This window comes from Typopeltis vanoorti, chromosome 4 (assembly GCF_054136105.1).
Source record: "Typopeltis vanoorti isolate ZY-2024b chromosome 4, IOZ_Tvanoo_1.0, whole genome shotgun sequence".
NCBI classification, from domain to species: domain Eukaryota; kingdom Metazoa; phylum Arthropoda; class Arachnida; order Uropygi; family Thelyphonidae; genus Typopeltis; species Typopeltis vanoorti.
In genome coordinates this window covers 59,050,187-59,065,774 of record NC_143552.1, presented here as the reverse complement: position 1 = coordinate 59,065,774, position 15,588 = coordinate 59,050,187, and the positions used below count along the sequence as shown (strand labels likewise).

At 34.6% G+C, this 15,588-nt stretch overlaps 1 protein-coding gene across 2 annotated transcripts in view; it reads left to right on the top strand.

Annotated features, from left to right (window-relative positions):
* The window catches only part of LOC150107346 (protein THEM6-like), a 44,182-nt gene extending 35,843 nt beyond the window's left edge, over positions 1-8,339 (top strand). For both annotated transcript variants that reach the window (XM_090391212.1, XM_090391213.1), the window contains exon 3: positions 7,907-8,339. In XM_090391212.1, coding sequence (XP_090247338.1) covers positions 7,907-8,143 — 237 coding nt within the window. In that variant the 3' untranslated portion in view covers positions 8,144-8,339. The remainder of the gene's footprint in view (positions 1-7,906) is intronic.
* Positions 8,340-15,588: the final 7,249 nt, after the last annotated feature.

The following is a 15,588-nucleotide window of genomic DNA, read 5'->3' as shown; positions in this document are numbered from 1 at the left end:
AAATAAAGCTAAGATCCTTTCTTTTCACAACTTTCTGTCAAGAGCCAGTGTTCTCGCTTCTAACCAGCTCGTGCATCCAGCTTCATTTCTCTTCTTCTCCATCATCCTTCACCATGTAAGCTTTGGTCTTCCTCTCCAGCATTCCTTCAGGAGTCAAAGCAGGGCCACTCTTGGGATGTCATCATGGTTCATCCTGAGTACATGTCCTGTCCATCTCCATCTACTCAATTTGATTTCCTCTTGAATACTTTTTTGTGTTAGTTATTTTATATAGTTCATTATTTGATATTTGGTTTGGAAACTGTTTAACTTTTCTTGCATTTTGCTTATTTTCCAAGTTTCTTCTCCATAGAGTAGGACAGATCTAACATTACTTAAAAAAGATCCTCAATTTTGTTTTAATCTTGTATGCTGCAGATTTTCATATTGGCTGTAAACTTGTAAAAGCATTGCATGCTTTGGTTATTCTCTGATATCTTTATCTGTACAACAATTTTGGCTGATTGTTGCTCCAAGATATTGAAAGTCAGTCGCATCTTTCACTCCTGTGTTGTCTGTCTTTAGAGTTCTTTACTTTTATTATTAATCCTTATCATGTTTTATCTTTATTTTTAAACCTACTGAAGATGCATTTTCTCTTAATCTGTCTGTTTTCTGTTGCAAATCAGTGAAACTAGAAGAAATCAGAACAATATCATCTACATAATCTAGATCAGCAGTTGGCAACCTTTTCAGACTGGCGGACCACATTCAACTTTTATTTTTAATAATCAGGCCACAAGCGTTTAATTATGTGAAAATAGTGAGTGAAAAAAAATACTTATTTATCAATTTTTATTATATCAATCTTAAAAAATACAAATATTTAAAGTATGAGATATGAAACTAGAATAAAAATGAAACTTAGTGAAAAATTATTATCACGTAAAAACAAAGTAATATAGTTATTGCATCACAATATGTGTGTCTCCCTGCTTTTTGGTAAGCATCGATAAAAATTTTTGGACATTTTCTAAAGAAAGTGCATTCTTTAATGTGTGCCAAAATCTCAGTTGTCGTCTAATGAAGTTGCCTTTGTTATCCCCACTCATGATGACTCACAAGGTTGACTCTCACCAAGTTGCACGGCGATATCAAGAAGTATAGGTATAAAATTATTTTAAATTTATTATTCATAATATAAAATGTATTATTTAAATAATTCAACATATGGGCCACATGCCATGTAAGTATGGTCAACCTTTTATGGGCTGCCAAAAATGCACTTTTGGGCCGCATGCGGGCTGCTGGTTGCCGACCCCTGATCTAGATCTTCAAAACATGTTGTCATATTCCATCTTAAGCCAGCTTTGGTTTTCGCAGTTTTGATCATAACCCAGTCTATCAATATTTTGAAAAGTAGTCTGGACAATACACATCTTTGTCCAACTCCAGTTACAATGAGGAAATAGGGAAAGCTTCTTTCTCAGATTCTGCACCAAAACTTTGGATCTACTGTTTTCATACATTTGTTTGATAACATTAATTATCTTATTTGGTATGCCATAGATGCTTAGAGTTTCCAGAGGATTTCTCTGTTAATGCAATCGAAGGCTTTTGCAAAATCTGTAAGATTCAAGTACAAGGGGACACCAAATTCTAAAGTTTTTTTTCTGTAATGTTTCTCAAAATGAAAATCTGTTGTATTGTTCCAACTCTGGTTCTGAAGCCTGCTTGTTCCTTCCTCATAGCTTCGATTTCAATTTTCATTCTTTCTGTTAATACTCTGCTAAATACCTTTCCTGGAATAGATAGAAGGCTAATTCCTCTCCAGTTTTCACATTTTGTCAGGTCTCCATTTTTTGGTATTTTCGCTATTCTTCTTTCCACTGATCTGGTATTTTCTCAGTTCCCAATCAGATTGTATAATTTAGTTAACTTATTGACAGTAGTGCCTTTATCTACTTTTAGTAATTCAATATATATATGTCATCATTTCCACATGCTTTTCCAGACTTTTGTTTCTTTATTGCATTTATTACTTCATTTGGGGTAATTTTTTCAGTGCTTATTTTTAATTTTATGCCATTCTTCCTGTTCTAACTGTTTTAGGAGTTTTTGTGTGTTACCTTTGTCATCATTTTTCTATTACATTCAGCAGGCATTTACTTCCAGTTCCTTTGTTAATAACTTTCCATTTTTATCCTTTACACAAGTTTCCAAATTCTTTTTCTTTCCAGACAATTTTTATGTTATTTCATATACTGTATTAAGTTGTCTGCTGCTCTCTGTGCCTCCATTGCCAGGTTTTCTATATAAGACCTTTTGTCTATTCTGGCTGATTTCTTTACTTCTTTGTTAACAGAATTATATTTTTCTTTATATATTTGATAAAGCCATTTGGACTTTGTATTGTCTTGTAGTATTTTTATTCTTTTCCTTTCCTCAATTGAATTCTGGGTTTTTTGTGTTATTAATTCTTCATTTATTTTTCTTCTAGTCATCATTAAAAGTTCTTTAGCACAGTCATTATAAGCATCTTGAAACTTTGCATTTATCATTTACTTTTTCTTTTGACAGTCATTTTCTTTCCCATTCATTTGCTCCATTTTGTGAATCTCTTTCTAATTGATGTGATAAACTGTTCTTTTATTTCTTTGTTATTTAGTTTTGCTATATCATATCTGTTTCTATTCTTTCTTCCATTTGTTTCATTTCTATAAGTTTTAATCTTAATTTGGCTAGTACTAAGAAATTATCTGACCCATTGTCAGCTCCTCTTCTTACCTTCACATCCAGAAGTGATTTTCTGTGTTTTCCGTTTATTACTATGTGATCAATTTGGTTTCTAGTTTTTCCATCAGGGCAATCCAAGTAAGTTTATGGATATCTTTGTGTTTAAAAAGGCTACCTTCAACAATTAGGTCATTTAATAATAAATTTAGTTTAATCCTTTATCCAAGTGTGAGCAAACAAAGTTTGTGCCTGAAAATATTTTCAGGATGGGTAAGGTAGTACAACACCAGGCAACTCGTAGCAAAGGTGGACCAAGCTAACATCACTCCTATCTCAGTATCTCCCCTAATATTATTATTATTACTATTATTACGGGCAACTGCAGGGAGTCATTAGACTCATTGAGGGAGGCCAATCATATTCATCACAACTATTTGACATTCATACAGTATCTATCATACCTTGCCTTAAACTCATTCACTGTCACAGCATCCACCACAGACTCAGGGAGCGCATTCCACTCATTCACTACTCTAAAAGTAAAGAACCCAGCTCTAACACCTTTACTAACCACACTTTTGCCCAGTTTCCATGGATGTCCCCTAGTCCTCCCACAACCAGCCCTGTTCTCAAAAATATCTTCTGAATTAATTTTATAGAAACCCTTCAGTAATTTGAATGTCTCAATCATATCTCCCCTCCTCCGCCTATCAACCAATTTTTGCAACCCACAAATCCTCAACCTGTTCTCATACGGTTCATTCCACAGACCTGCTATCATCTTGGTCACTTGCCTCTGGATCCTCTCCACCTCCTCCCCATCAAGAAGAAACCTAGGTGACCAAATCTGAGCACAGTAGTCTAGATGGGGTCTTATCAAGGCTCGATACATAGGAACAATAACCTGCTTGTCTCTGCTTGTCAACGTATTCTTCAGCAACCAAGTGATTTGATGAGCTGATTTGGCCACTTTTGCAATGTGTCCCCTAAATTTCAATTCCTTATCCACCAACACTCCTAAATCTCGTGCCTCATCAATTTCCTGGAGCACGGTTCCACCAATGCAGTAAACTGTCGCCAATATTTTCACCCCAAAATGCATAACCTTACATTTTGCCACATTAAATTGACATCCATTCTCCTTAGCCCAGACCTCCAATCTATCCAAATCATCCTGCAAAATTTTGAAGTCATCTGCATTCACTATTGCCCTACCCAACTTCGCATCATCCGCAAACAAATGAACTGTTCCTCTCAGATCCTTTCCTATATCATTTATGAACAAATTAAACAGCAGTGGTCCAAGAACAGATCCTTGTGGCACACCACTAGTCACAGGCCGTTTTGTGGACTCTACTCCTGAGTAAACCACTCTCTGATATCTCTCCGTCAACCACCCTCCTATCCATCTCACCAACCCTATGTCCATTCCCATATGCTGCAATTTACTGATTAGAATTCCATGTGGAATCCTGTTAAAGGCCTTGGCAAGGTCCAGTAGAATCACCGTAAACCCATTACCCTTATCCAGTTCAGCCGTCACTGTGTTATAATACGTGAGCAAGTTACTGAGGCATGACCTACCCTTCACAAAACCATGCTGTCCCCGATACAGTATCCCATTTTCTTCTATCCAATCTTGTATTTTCCTCTTGACTATTTTCTCTAAGACCTTGATAATGATTCCTGTTATGCTGATTGGCTGGTAATTTTCAGCAGCAGCCTTGGAACCACCTTTGTGCAGTGGAACTATTTTCCCCTCTTTCCACCCCCTTGGGACTGACCCAGTCCTGAGGCTCAAATTAAACAAAATGGTCAAGGGCACTGACAATTCTTTGGCCGCTTCACTTACGACACGAGCTGGTATACCATCCAATCCCACAGATGTATTGACATTGAGGTTCTGTAATAGACTGGTTACCTCTACTTCATTCATCACAATTCCAGTATAAGCTGTTGGTTCTTCCATTCCTGCAAAGTCACCACCTGGATGATATGCTCTTGCAAAGTGCTCGCTCAGTAATTCCACAATATCGACTGATTTGGTTACCTCCCTACCCTCAGCATTTTTTAAGATCATTCTACCATGAGCATTTTTCCTTTTACTTGCAACATATTGAAAAAACTGTTTGGGATTCTCTTTAGCCTACATGGCCAATTTCCTTTCGTAATCTGCTTTTGCTTTTCTTACCACCCTTGTTACCATCCTGGCCTGAGCTTTATACTGTTCCTGCGCCTGATGGTCACCCTTCTCCTTAAATTCCCTCCACAATTGTTTCTTTTTTTGCAGCTCAAGCTTAATAGTGTTATTCATCCATTTAACCCCTACTTGATTTATCATTCGGACTCTTGGTATACAGTCAACCATTGCCTCCTGTAAACAGTTCTTAACCACCTCCCATGCACTATCAACATCCAGCCCTTGTAGTTTTATATGCCATGGCATTGAGCCAAGCACACACCTAAGCTTGTCATACTTACCAGCCCGGTAATTCCACATGTACCCTGTCTTAATTGTAAATTCAACTCCTTTAGCCACCTCCCAAGTCATGACCTTATGGTCACTCTCACCAATTGGTGGCAACATGGTCATGTTTGTTACAGCCACATTCTCGGTTGCAATTACTAGGTCCAGCACTCTCTGCCCCCTGGTATTTTCCAATACATGTTGCCGTAGATAGTTGTCCCTTAATAACCGCATAAAATCCAATTCCTTCCTCCCATGTGCCCTCTCCTCTTTCCAGTCAATGTTACCATAATTGAAATCACCCATAATAATTACCCTCCTTCCACTCATTTCTTCTATTTGCTTATGAATACTATCCCCACCATCCACTCATCACCCGGTTTATAGCAGCACCCAATTGTATATTTTGTTCTGCTAGATTCTGTCTCACACCAAACAACCTCAAATGTGCTTTTTTCCCCATCATGCAGTTCAACTTCTATACTCCTTGGCTGAAGCTCATCAGCTGTCATCAATAACACTCCTCCCCCCCTTTTTATTCACCTTGTCACTCCTGAACACGTACCCTTCGCATTCAATCCCACTAGCTTTATCATCTTCTGTCAGCCATGTTTCACTAATACCGACAACCTGTGGCCTGGAAGTGCTAACCATGGCCAAAAACTCTTCCTTCTTGTTCCTAATACTCCTGGCATTAGTGTACATGAATCGCAGAAGCCTATTGGTCCCATCCCTACTTTGAATATGGAGTAAGGTAGTACAACACCTAATATCAGTATATTAGGTGTTGTACTACCTTACTCCAGTCCTGAAGATATTTTCATGCGCATACTTTGTTTGTTCACACTTGGATAGAGGATTAAACTAAATTTATTATAGTCTAACCAAGTGAAAAATAAACTTTCAACAATTAGGTCATTTATCTTGCAAAATTCTATTAATCTTTCACCTTTTTGATTTGTTTTGCTACAAGCTTCTTTTCCTATTGCTTTGCAATTGTCTTGAGTTTTTCTTCCTATTTTTGCATTAAAATTGCCATTCATTATAAGAATGGCATGTTTGGGTATTTTATCTATTACTTTTGCAGTTGTTCATAAAATTTTGACTTTTTCTCATCATCAGCATCATTTGTAGGTTCATAAATTTGTATTATAGACATTTTCACATATGTTGAGTTGAAGCATGCAATAATAAGCTACCACAAAGCAATCATAGTGCTGCTTCTTCGTTATCAATGCATGAATCGTTATATCTGCAAATAAATATGAATAATTTATTTTTCCCATTATCTTTTCATTTTAGATATCTAGTATTAGTAATACATTGACATCTAAGTATTTTATATCATATAAGACAATATTGATGTACTTACTGACAGACGTTCACTTCATCTTGTGAACAGATGAGGTAAACTTATGATATCGAAAAATACAGTACAATTACTGTAAATGTATTTTCACGTCTTTATGATTTTCTTTAGCTTATTTTATTCTAAGAATATAGCATATGATACATACATACCACACAATATGTTATCAGTAAGGCTTCCGGTCAAAAGTTATATAATCAGATTTTCGAATAGCGCAGGGGTTAAATTTGCATTCTCTCAATCTCTCTTTGTATCTGATATTTCATAAACCTGACACTAATGTAGTAAACCTTCTCCTTTTGCATCTTTATCTCCCTGAATATCAGGTGATGACCAAATCTGTGCCCAGTAGTTCTTATGTGACATGATCAAAGCTTTATACAAAAGAACCATAACCTCTTTGCTTCTGCATGTCAATGCCCCCCCCCTCCTTATTTCCATAATCTGTTGGGATGTTCTTACAATTTTAGCAATGTGACTCTCTAAACTTCAAGTCTCTGTCCACCATCATTCCCAGATTTCTCATCTCTTCCACCTCCCCCAAAATTTCTCCATCAGTTGTATACTCTGCATCCCAACCTTGCCTACCAAATTTCAAGACCTTTTAAATAAAGATGTTAAAGATAACTAAGAATGATGGATTATCTGAAGTCTCTTCAGAGGTAAGAAGGATACTATGTGTGAATGCATTAGGTAGAAAGTTGGTTTGAAGACTATTTCATTAATCATTTCTTGTTACATCTTTTACTACTTGCTTTACCATTATTTGTGCATAAGCTCTTTGAAAACTTATAAACATAATATCTTCAGATTCTTGAGACATGAATGTAATTGCATGTAATGTTTAGATATATGTTTATTTCACCACACTTTTGCTATAGCTTTATTATTATTATTATTATTATAACTTTCCAAGTTATAGTCTTGAATTCATTGCCAGCCTGGCTGGCTGAGTGGTTAGCGTATCTGCTCTCCAGCCAAGAGGCTGCGGGTTCGAATCCCACTGTGGACATGGATGTTTGTGATTGTGGAAATACCAGTGGTAGTGGTCGGTGGTAGATGGCATTGGTGTGGTTGTGGTCAGTTGGTGGAGACAGAGTTGTAGAGCAGGTGCCCTCCCTCGATGAGTCTATGGACTCCCTGGAGGTATCAAATAATAATAATAATAATAACGGTTTTAAAAAATATTACCATATATCTAATTATGCTCATTCAACTCATTTTTGCAGTTCTTTTCTGTAAAATGATCATTTTTATTAGTGTTCATCCAAATGCACAAAACACATATGATTTGAATATTGAATTAAGAAGCATTTTCAAATTGTCTTTAATCAGAACTTTTCAATATTTTCAAGGCAATTTGTTGGACAGAAAGAGAAGTTTATTTTGAACAGTCTATGGAGACGGTCCATGATAATTTTGTGAGAGCTGTTTGTCTTGGTAGAGCTACTCTTACTGGAGGACTTACTTTTAAAGCTGTTTATGAAAAAGTAATAAATGAGGAACTCCCAGCTTCTCCTGAACCATCACCTGAATTACAGAAGTGGATTGAGGCAAATCAGATATCTAGTGAGAAACTTCGGAAGGCTTGAGTTTAATATTAAATATATCTGTAGTGAGAAAACATTATTTGGTGTTGTGATAGTTTATTTAGAGATCTGGTTAATAATTGTTTTTGCAATTATTTGAAGATTATTCATTGAACTTATTTATTTTTAAGTCAGAATATTATATAAGTTATTACTGTGGCGCAAATACTTTTTTATATATTTATGTTTGAATTAATTTATACAATAAATTAAGAAAGAAAACTTTTTGTTACTATGCTTTCAAAAGAGAACATTTTGAAATGAAATTGTTTTTTAAATTAATTTGTTATGAACTAATTCTTTTAGGCTAGTTTAAAAAAAAGTAATTTAATTGTGAAGTCCTGTCAAGCGTAGACATTCCCATACGTTTTTTTTTATTTTTTTTTATTTTTAAGTTGCTATAAGATAACAGATAGAAGTTTAAATTTAGTGTCTGAAATTAAGAAAACTACTTCAAAAACACATGTGGTTTGTAGAGATATTTAAAATACAGGTATTCCCTCGAAATTAAGAAAACTACTTCAAAAACATGGTTAAGCACATATGTGGTTTGTAGAGATTGTAGAGATATTTAAAATACAGGTATCCCTCGATTAACGCGGTTAATTAATCCCTCGATGTTACCATGTATATCAAAATCGCGATCAAATCTAATAATCAATGGTAAAAATTACAATTCGTCCCTGATCGATTACTGTATTAATAATTCGTTTTATATAGTACTCTTTTAGGAAAGAAAAAAATGAATGCAAAGTAAATGTTTAATAAATAGTTGTACCTACATTATTTACTGCAATTTTTTTTTATCAAAAGAAGTTATCAAGAGTCGTTTGAACAGTTTTAGTTTTTTTCCTTATTGGCATAAATTCTATGATAACAAGCAGAATGACTCTCCAGACATCGGCACACAAGCAATAAAACATAAAGAAAAAACACTGCAAATATAATACATCATGGTACAAATTAAGTGGATATTGAATCCAACATTATTTCATAGCCGAATATAGAAACTAAAAGTATCGGCAGATGCAAGCATAAGCAACCTTATGGGCAATTCGTAGTAAAGGTGGAGTAAGCTCCAGATCACTTTCCTTAGTATTTTGCATAATGTAAAGCACATCTGCTAGAGGACATGTATATGATAAATAAGCCTTTGGCTCTCTATTTCAGTAATACATGATGGCTTATTTATTTTCAGTTACAATCTAGAAATTATATAAAAAAAAAAAAAAAAAAAAAAAACATACTATACTGACATCAGAGGTCACGGTATCTCTCAGATATAATTTACTGTCAAATATCACAAACCTTTACATAACATATGTTAAACCAAACTGACAGCAAAAAACAGTGCTGAATATCACATCACTCGTAACATATGAATGCACAGCTACTCATGACCTCCAAGCTATACACTGAATTGTGTAAGAATATTTATATTAAACATTTTGCATGTATCTATCAGATCAGCTGCGAGCTCCACAGGGCTAAAGGCACGTTAATCAAAACTCTTGCCACGTATATCAAGGGACTGCCGCAATTAATTTCTGCACGCGTTAATCAAATCGTGCGTTAAGCAAGGGATACCTGTATTTAGGAATGAAAACATCCATATATAAATTTAGCACAGATTTATTTGATATTTGTTGAGAACATTTACCATTACCTGATAGTGTCAAGCTGGGATGCAGATTTAATGGTACTGTGAGTGATAAATATGATGGTATCAGAGTATCAGAAAGGATAGTTCTGCTTAGTCAGTAGTCTTGTTGTCAGCATATTAATTCAGAAGGATTAATATATGATGAAAAAAAAAATTAGTGTGTAATATTAAAATCTTGTGCATTTTAGAAATACTGTCCCACATTGACCAAGGTTCAAACTGCCAAAACCATTGTAGATTTTTACATGCTCTCTCTCCCCCCCCCCTCTTGTTTGTAGTATGCATTCGTTTGTTCCTCTTCTGTGTAGCAAAATGCCTATCCATTCATGCAGGCAAATATCTTAATACAGACTTATATTGCTGCCAAACACAGAATTAGGAATAACTGAGACACTTATAAGCAGAAATAAATTCCTTTTACCTCATCTGACTATAATAGCTTTATAGTGTGCCAAATTGAAACTTTCTAGAATCTCTCTTCAACTAATTATTTAGTTTACTCACTAATTGAGAGTCTATTATGAAAAATACAACTGCCAGACATGGATCACTATGGTATTGAAAATACCTCATAAGATTTTTGCTTGGTCTCTACTGAGAACCAACAGGAGCAGTCAGGTCAATGAAACTTTAGTCAGATGCTCTAATAAAAGGCAAGTATATGAGTAGTAGAGTTCATCTATTAAGTAGTGCAGTGCTGAAGGTTGTATTCTCATATGATCTCTGATGATGATTTATCCCTTCAGTTGTTTTCAGACCCTAGGTGACTTTGTCTGCAAGTATTCTTGCCCACAAAGCATTCCTGGTATAAATTTTTACAGGTTAGTTCACCATTGCTTTTCCCCAACTCCCCATTTTATCTGGGCATGGGACCAGCATATAGCTGACAAATCAGACCTATGGCTGGAAAGTATGTATTGATGACTGTAATCCAGAGCTGGTTTGCTTTTTCTCAGGGACAAAAATTCCAAGTTTCTGAGTGGGAAAAAACCTTCTTCCACCATATATGAGAATAGATAACTCACCTTCCGTCAAAAGAGACCAGATAAAGGTTCCTCACGTCACTGACAGGAATTGAACCCAGGTCTTTTCAACGAAAGGGCTTAATCTATACTGACTGAGCTATGGAGGCTCATATGCTCTTTAGTCAGTTTTAAAACTTCAGTTTCAACTATTTGGCCATAAAAGAAAGAAATTATTTTTCATATCCTTTCATTTCAATCAACTGAAAATTTTTGTAAACCAGCTTTGAATGTTTTCTCTTTAATCTTCTCACCAAAGATGTAGAGCCAACTTGAATTTCTCACTTCCTGATTTTTACAAAATGCCATATTCGTGGAAGTATCATATATTTGGTTCACATATTTTTATTTCTTACTATCTACTTATCTGTTGAGAATTACTCAGAAATAAGAATAAGTTTATAGAAAAAATATCAGCCCTAAATCTTAGGGTTGCTAACTATGCCATTGTTCTAGATCATAAAGTTTGCACTATTATGTAGAAATATAGTATACATTCAACTCTTACTATTAGTGAACTTGTAAGGATTAAAGAATAGCTTGATATTGTGAAAAGTTATTGCTGTAAATTGAAATAGCAAGATATTAAATCCTCATAGTTAATATAAGCAGAATTTGCATTCTTCTTTCAAGACCATTTTCAGTGCTTACAGTTAGACAAAAAATAAAATAGAATTACAATTGCAATAATTATAGGGGAAGTAGCCTGCTGAATACAGGATATAAAATATATGCAGGAATATTAAAAGAGAAACTAAGCAGCATTGTAGAAAACAAATTACTAGAAGAACAAAACGGTTTCTGAAAAGGCCGATCCTGCATAGATCCAATTTTTACTTTAAAATTATTAATAGAAAAGAGAAGAGAATTTCAAAAAGAAACACACGTGGCGTTTATTGATTATGAAAAAGCCTTTGACAAAATTAGTAGACAAAAACTGTTTAAAATATTAACCGATTTAAACATACCAAACCAACTTTTACAATCTATTCAAGAAATATATACAGGAAATAAAATAGCAGTTAAATTAGAACACACCTCAGAATGGAAGGATATATCAAGAGGAGTACAACACGGATGTACCCTCTCACCTCTGCTTTTCAATATATATATATATATATATATATATATATATAAATGAAATATTAACAATCTGGAAACAGCATAACCCATTTGGTATACAAATGACCTCGCAAATGAAGATAGATACACTACTATTTGCAGATGATCAAATAGTATTAGCTACATCAGAAGATGACTTACAAAGATCATTAAAATCATTAAATGATATCTCAAAGCAATATAATATGACAATATCCAAAGAAAAAAACAAAAATAATGGCATTCAAAGGAGAAAACCCAATAAGAAGTAAACTAGTGATAGATAATAAAATACTAGAACAAATAAACACTTTTGGATACTTGGGATGTGATCTATCATACGAAGAAGAAAAAGACATAGACACTAAAATATCAAACTTTGTCAAAGTAAATGGCATAACAAATAATATATTTAAGCCATCCCTGGTGCAAAAACACACTAGAATCAGACTATATAATGTCTTGTCAAAACCAACTCTACTATATGGAAGCGAAACATAGACCATGAAAAGGAAAAATTAAAAAATGAATTCAAACAGCAGAAATGCAGTTCCTCAGAAAAACAGCTGGATATACCAAGTGGGACCACAAAACAAATGAAGAAATCTTACAATCCCTGAAAATAAAACCAATTAATTACTACATAAGACAGTATAAACAAAAATGGCTAGAACATTTAAATCGAATGGACAACAGCAGACTACCAAAAATATTATACAGATACAAAATAAGTGGAAAAAGAAGAATCGGAAGACCAAGAAAGAGATGGCATGAGACCGGAACAGGCCACATGGCCTAAATTCCATTTTAGGAAGAAGAAGAAGAATTACAGTTGAAAATTATAGTGTGGTTATAATACATGATATCTCCATGAAGTCAGACGACTCATTGTGGGAGATCCATACTAACCTTTATACACACAATACCTATTATACCTAACTATTATTTTTTCAGGAAATTACAATGTATACTAAATATTAGTTATAATAACTTTAATTAATACTTCCTGTATTTAGCAAAGTTACATTGCCATTCATCAAGGATCACAAAGCAGCTCTAGGTAAATTAGGCTGAAGTCAGGCCTAGAGTCCTAATTGGTGCCTCCTAGTAGGCTAAATTGGGTTGTTTTGGCCATTGTGTTTACTAGGAGACCATTTAGAACTCTCTCTCTCTCTAGGCCAACTTTGGTTGCCTTTCTTCAGCCTCATTTACCTATTGTTAGTGCCTGCATGCACATATCATTGCTTTTTGATCCCTGATGTTGGCAGTGTAATGTTACTGAAATATAGGCAGTATTAATTAAAGTTATTATAATTAATATTTAGCATATGTTGCAATTTCCTGAAAAATCTATTATACTTCTCCTTAAAACTCATTCACTATCAGAGCACTCACAACTACTGCTGGCAATATACTCCACTCATTCACCACTCTCTAAGCAAAAAATCCCACATTGACCCCTTTAGTAACATAAGTTTCTATCTTTGCCCTCTTCTTTTCTGCATATCAACTAAACTTTGCAACCACACACCTTCAATCTGTCATCATAGAGAGTATTCCATAGACCTGTTACTAGCATGGTCACTTGTTTCCAGTTCATCTCTGCTACTTCTTGATTCGTAAGAAAACCCAGGTGACCAAATCTTCACCTGCACTTGGTCACCAGAACTTCAGAGGAATAATAATGTCTCTATCTTGGCTTGTTAGTCTATGTTTTTCAACATCGAAGTAATTCTTTGAAATATTTTCCCAAGTTTTGCAATATGTCCTCTGAATTTCTGCTCTCTGTCCACCATTATCCCCAAATCTGTAGCCTCATTAAATGAGAAGGAGAGCCAAGTCTGTAACTATTAAATTATTTAGCATAATCATGAAGCTGTTTATCAGGATAACCTTCCAAAATTGGGAGAGTTTTAGACGGTAATTTCTGTTTATGTCTGGATATTCATTATTCAGACCTAACAGAAATGACATATACTTTATACTACTGTCTTTTTAATAAAATTGGCTTTTGTATAAAACCTTAGTATTTTCCCAATGAATCTTGTGCCTGGTAGATGTGGTATGATTGGCTAAACCTGACTTATTAGAATCCTGTAGCTGGTTGTAATCTTGGCATTATTCTAGATATATCCCATCAGACCAGCCTATCTTCCTGACACAACATGAGGGGGGGGGAAGAGATCATATTCCTCTTCTTGTTGCAAGTAGAATCTGTTTTGATATTACTGTTATTAAATACCTCCTCAAGCCAGTTTAAGTAGAAATGAAGTTTGGCTGTATTATCTCTTAGGCATAAAAACAATTTGATACAAAAGCTGATAAAGGACTTGCTGTAGCCATCCAGGATAAAAATAATTACTTCAGATAGCTTTACCATGATCATTCTGTATATCATTTCATCTTCAGAGACCCTACACAGTTACAGAGAAGTAACCTTCTAGATGAAGATACACTCAACAGGATTCAAGTTCATCATGCTAGAATTTTCATACTTTTATGGTCTTCTGAACATGATGAAAATGTTCCTTTTAGACTTGTTTAATGTCCAGCTTACAAACTCTCAAAACATCCCTCTGAAGTTTGTTCCTTGTTTGGAAATTCTTCATTGTTTGTTAAAAACTCAGATTTCAGGAACAGGTTTTGCAGAATTATCGCACGGCTTATTAGTTTTGATGTGTTTCACACTTTACAAATATCCTTCATACAGATATACTTCAGCATTACTACATAATGATCTTCCTCCAGATATTGTTAAATTGTTTTGACTTGCTACTATAAACTCAAGATACTTTTTCATTCTAGAATAAAGAATACAAGCGAATTGAAAGAACTTCAGTGGGTTTGCCTATTTCTCCAACCTTAGCCACTATTATATGAAACATTTAGCATAGTATATACACACACCACTATGTTGATGGCATTTTCTCAGTCTAACTTTTTATGATCTGAGTTCTCAAGAGTAAATTTAATCCTAGGATGGAATGAATTAATTCAGTCCATGCAAGGATTAAATTTACTCTTGAAATAGAAAACAACAATCACACCTTCCATTCCTGAATGTTCTCATCCAAAGACAACCTAATGAGAGCCTTCAGTTTTCAACATACAGAAAGAAGACAGGTATGGGGAGGTCGGCCATTATCTGAACTTTAGGAGAGTATGTATGTATGTATGTATCGTACTCTTTTTGCTCCACTAATTCTCTTCTAAGAAGAAAAAAGAAAAAAAAACCATACTGTCTCTCATTAGAGCTACTTTCATCTCCAGTGCCTACAACTCCAACATCCACCAAAGTAATTAATGATTTTGTCCTTCATTCCATTTCTTCAGAGGAAGTTTCTAGTCTCCATTCCATATATCAAATGTGTGTCTGAGAAGTTCATCACACTTCTATGCCCGATTAACATTCAGATCTTCTTTTGTCCAGTTCACAAATTAACTTCATTTTTACACTCTCCTAAGGGTAAATATCCTAATCTCCTGTTTAGGAGGTAACAGAATTCCTTATTCATGTGGAATCTCTTATTATAGGAAGAAAGGTTAGTCTGCTTAGGTATGTCTAGAACAACATCAGGATTACACCCTATGTAAGAACATAAGAAAAATTTTTTGTAATGGCTTTTTTTTTTTATTTATCTGTAATTTCATTGAACTGTTTG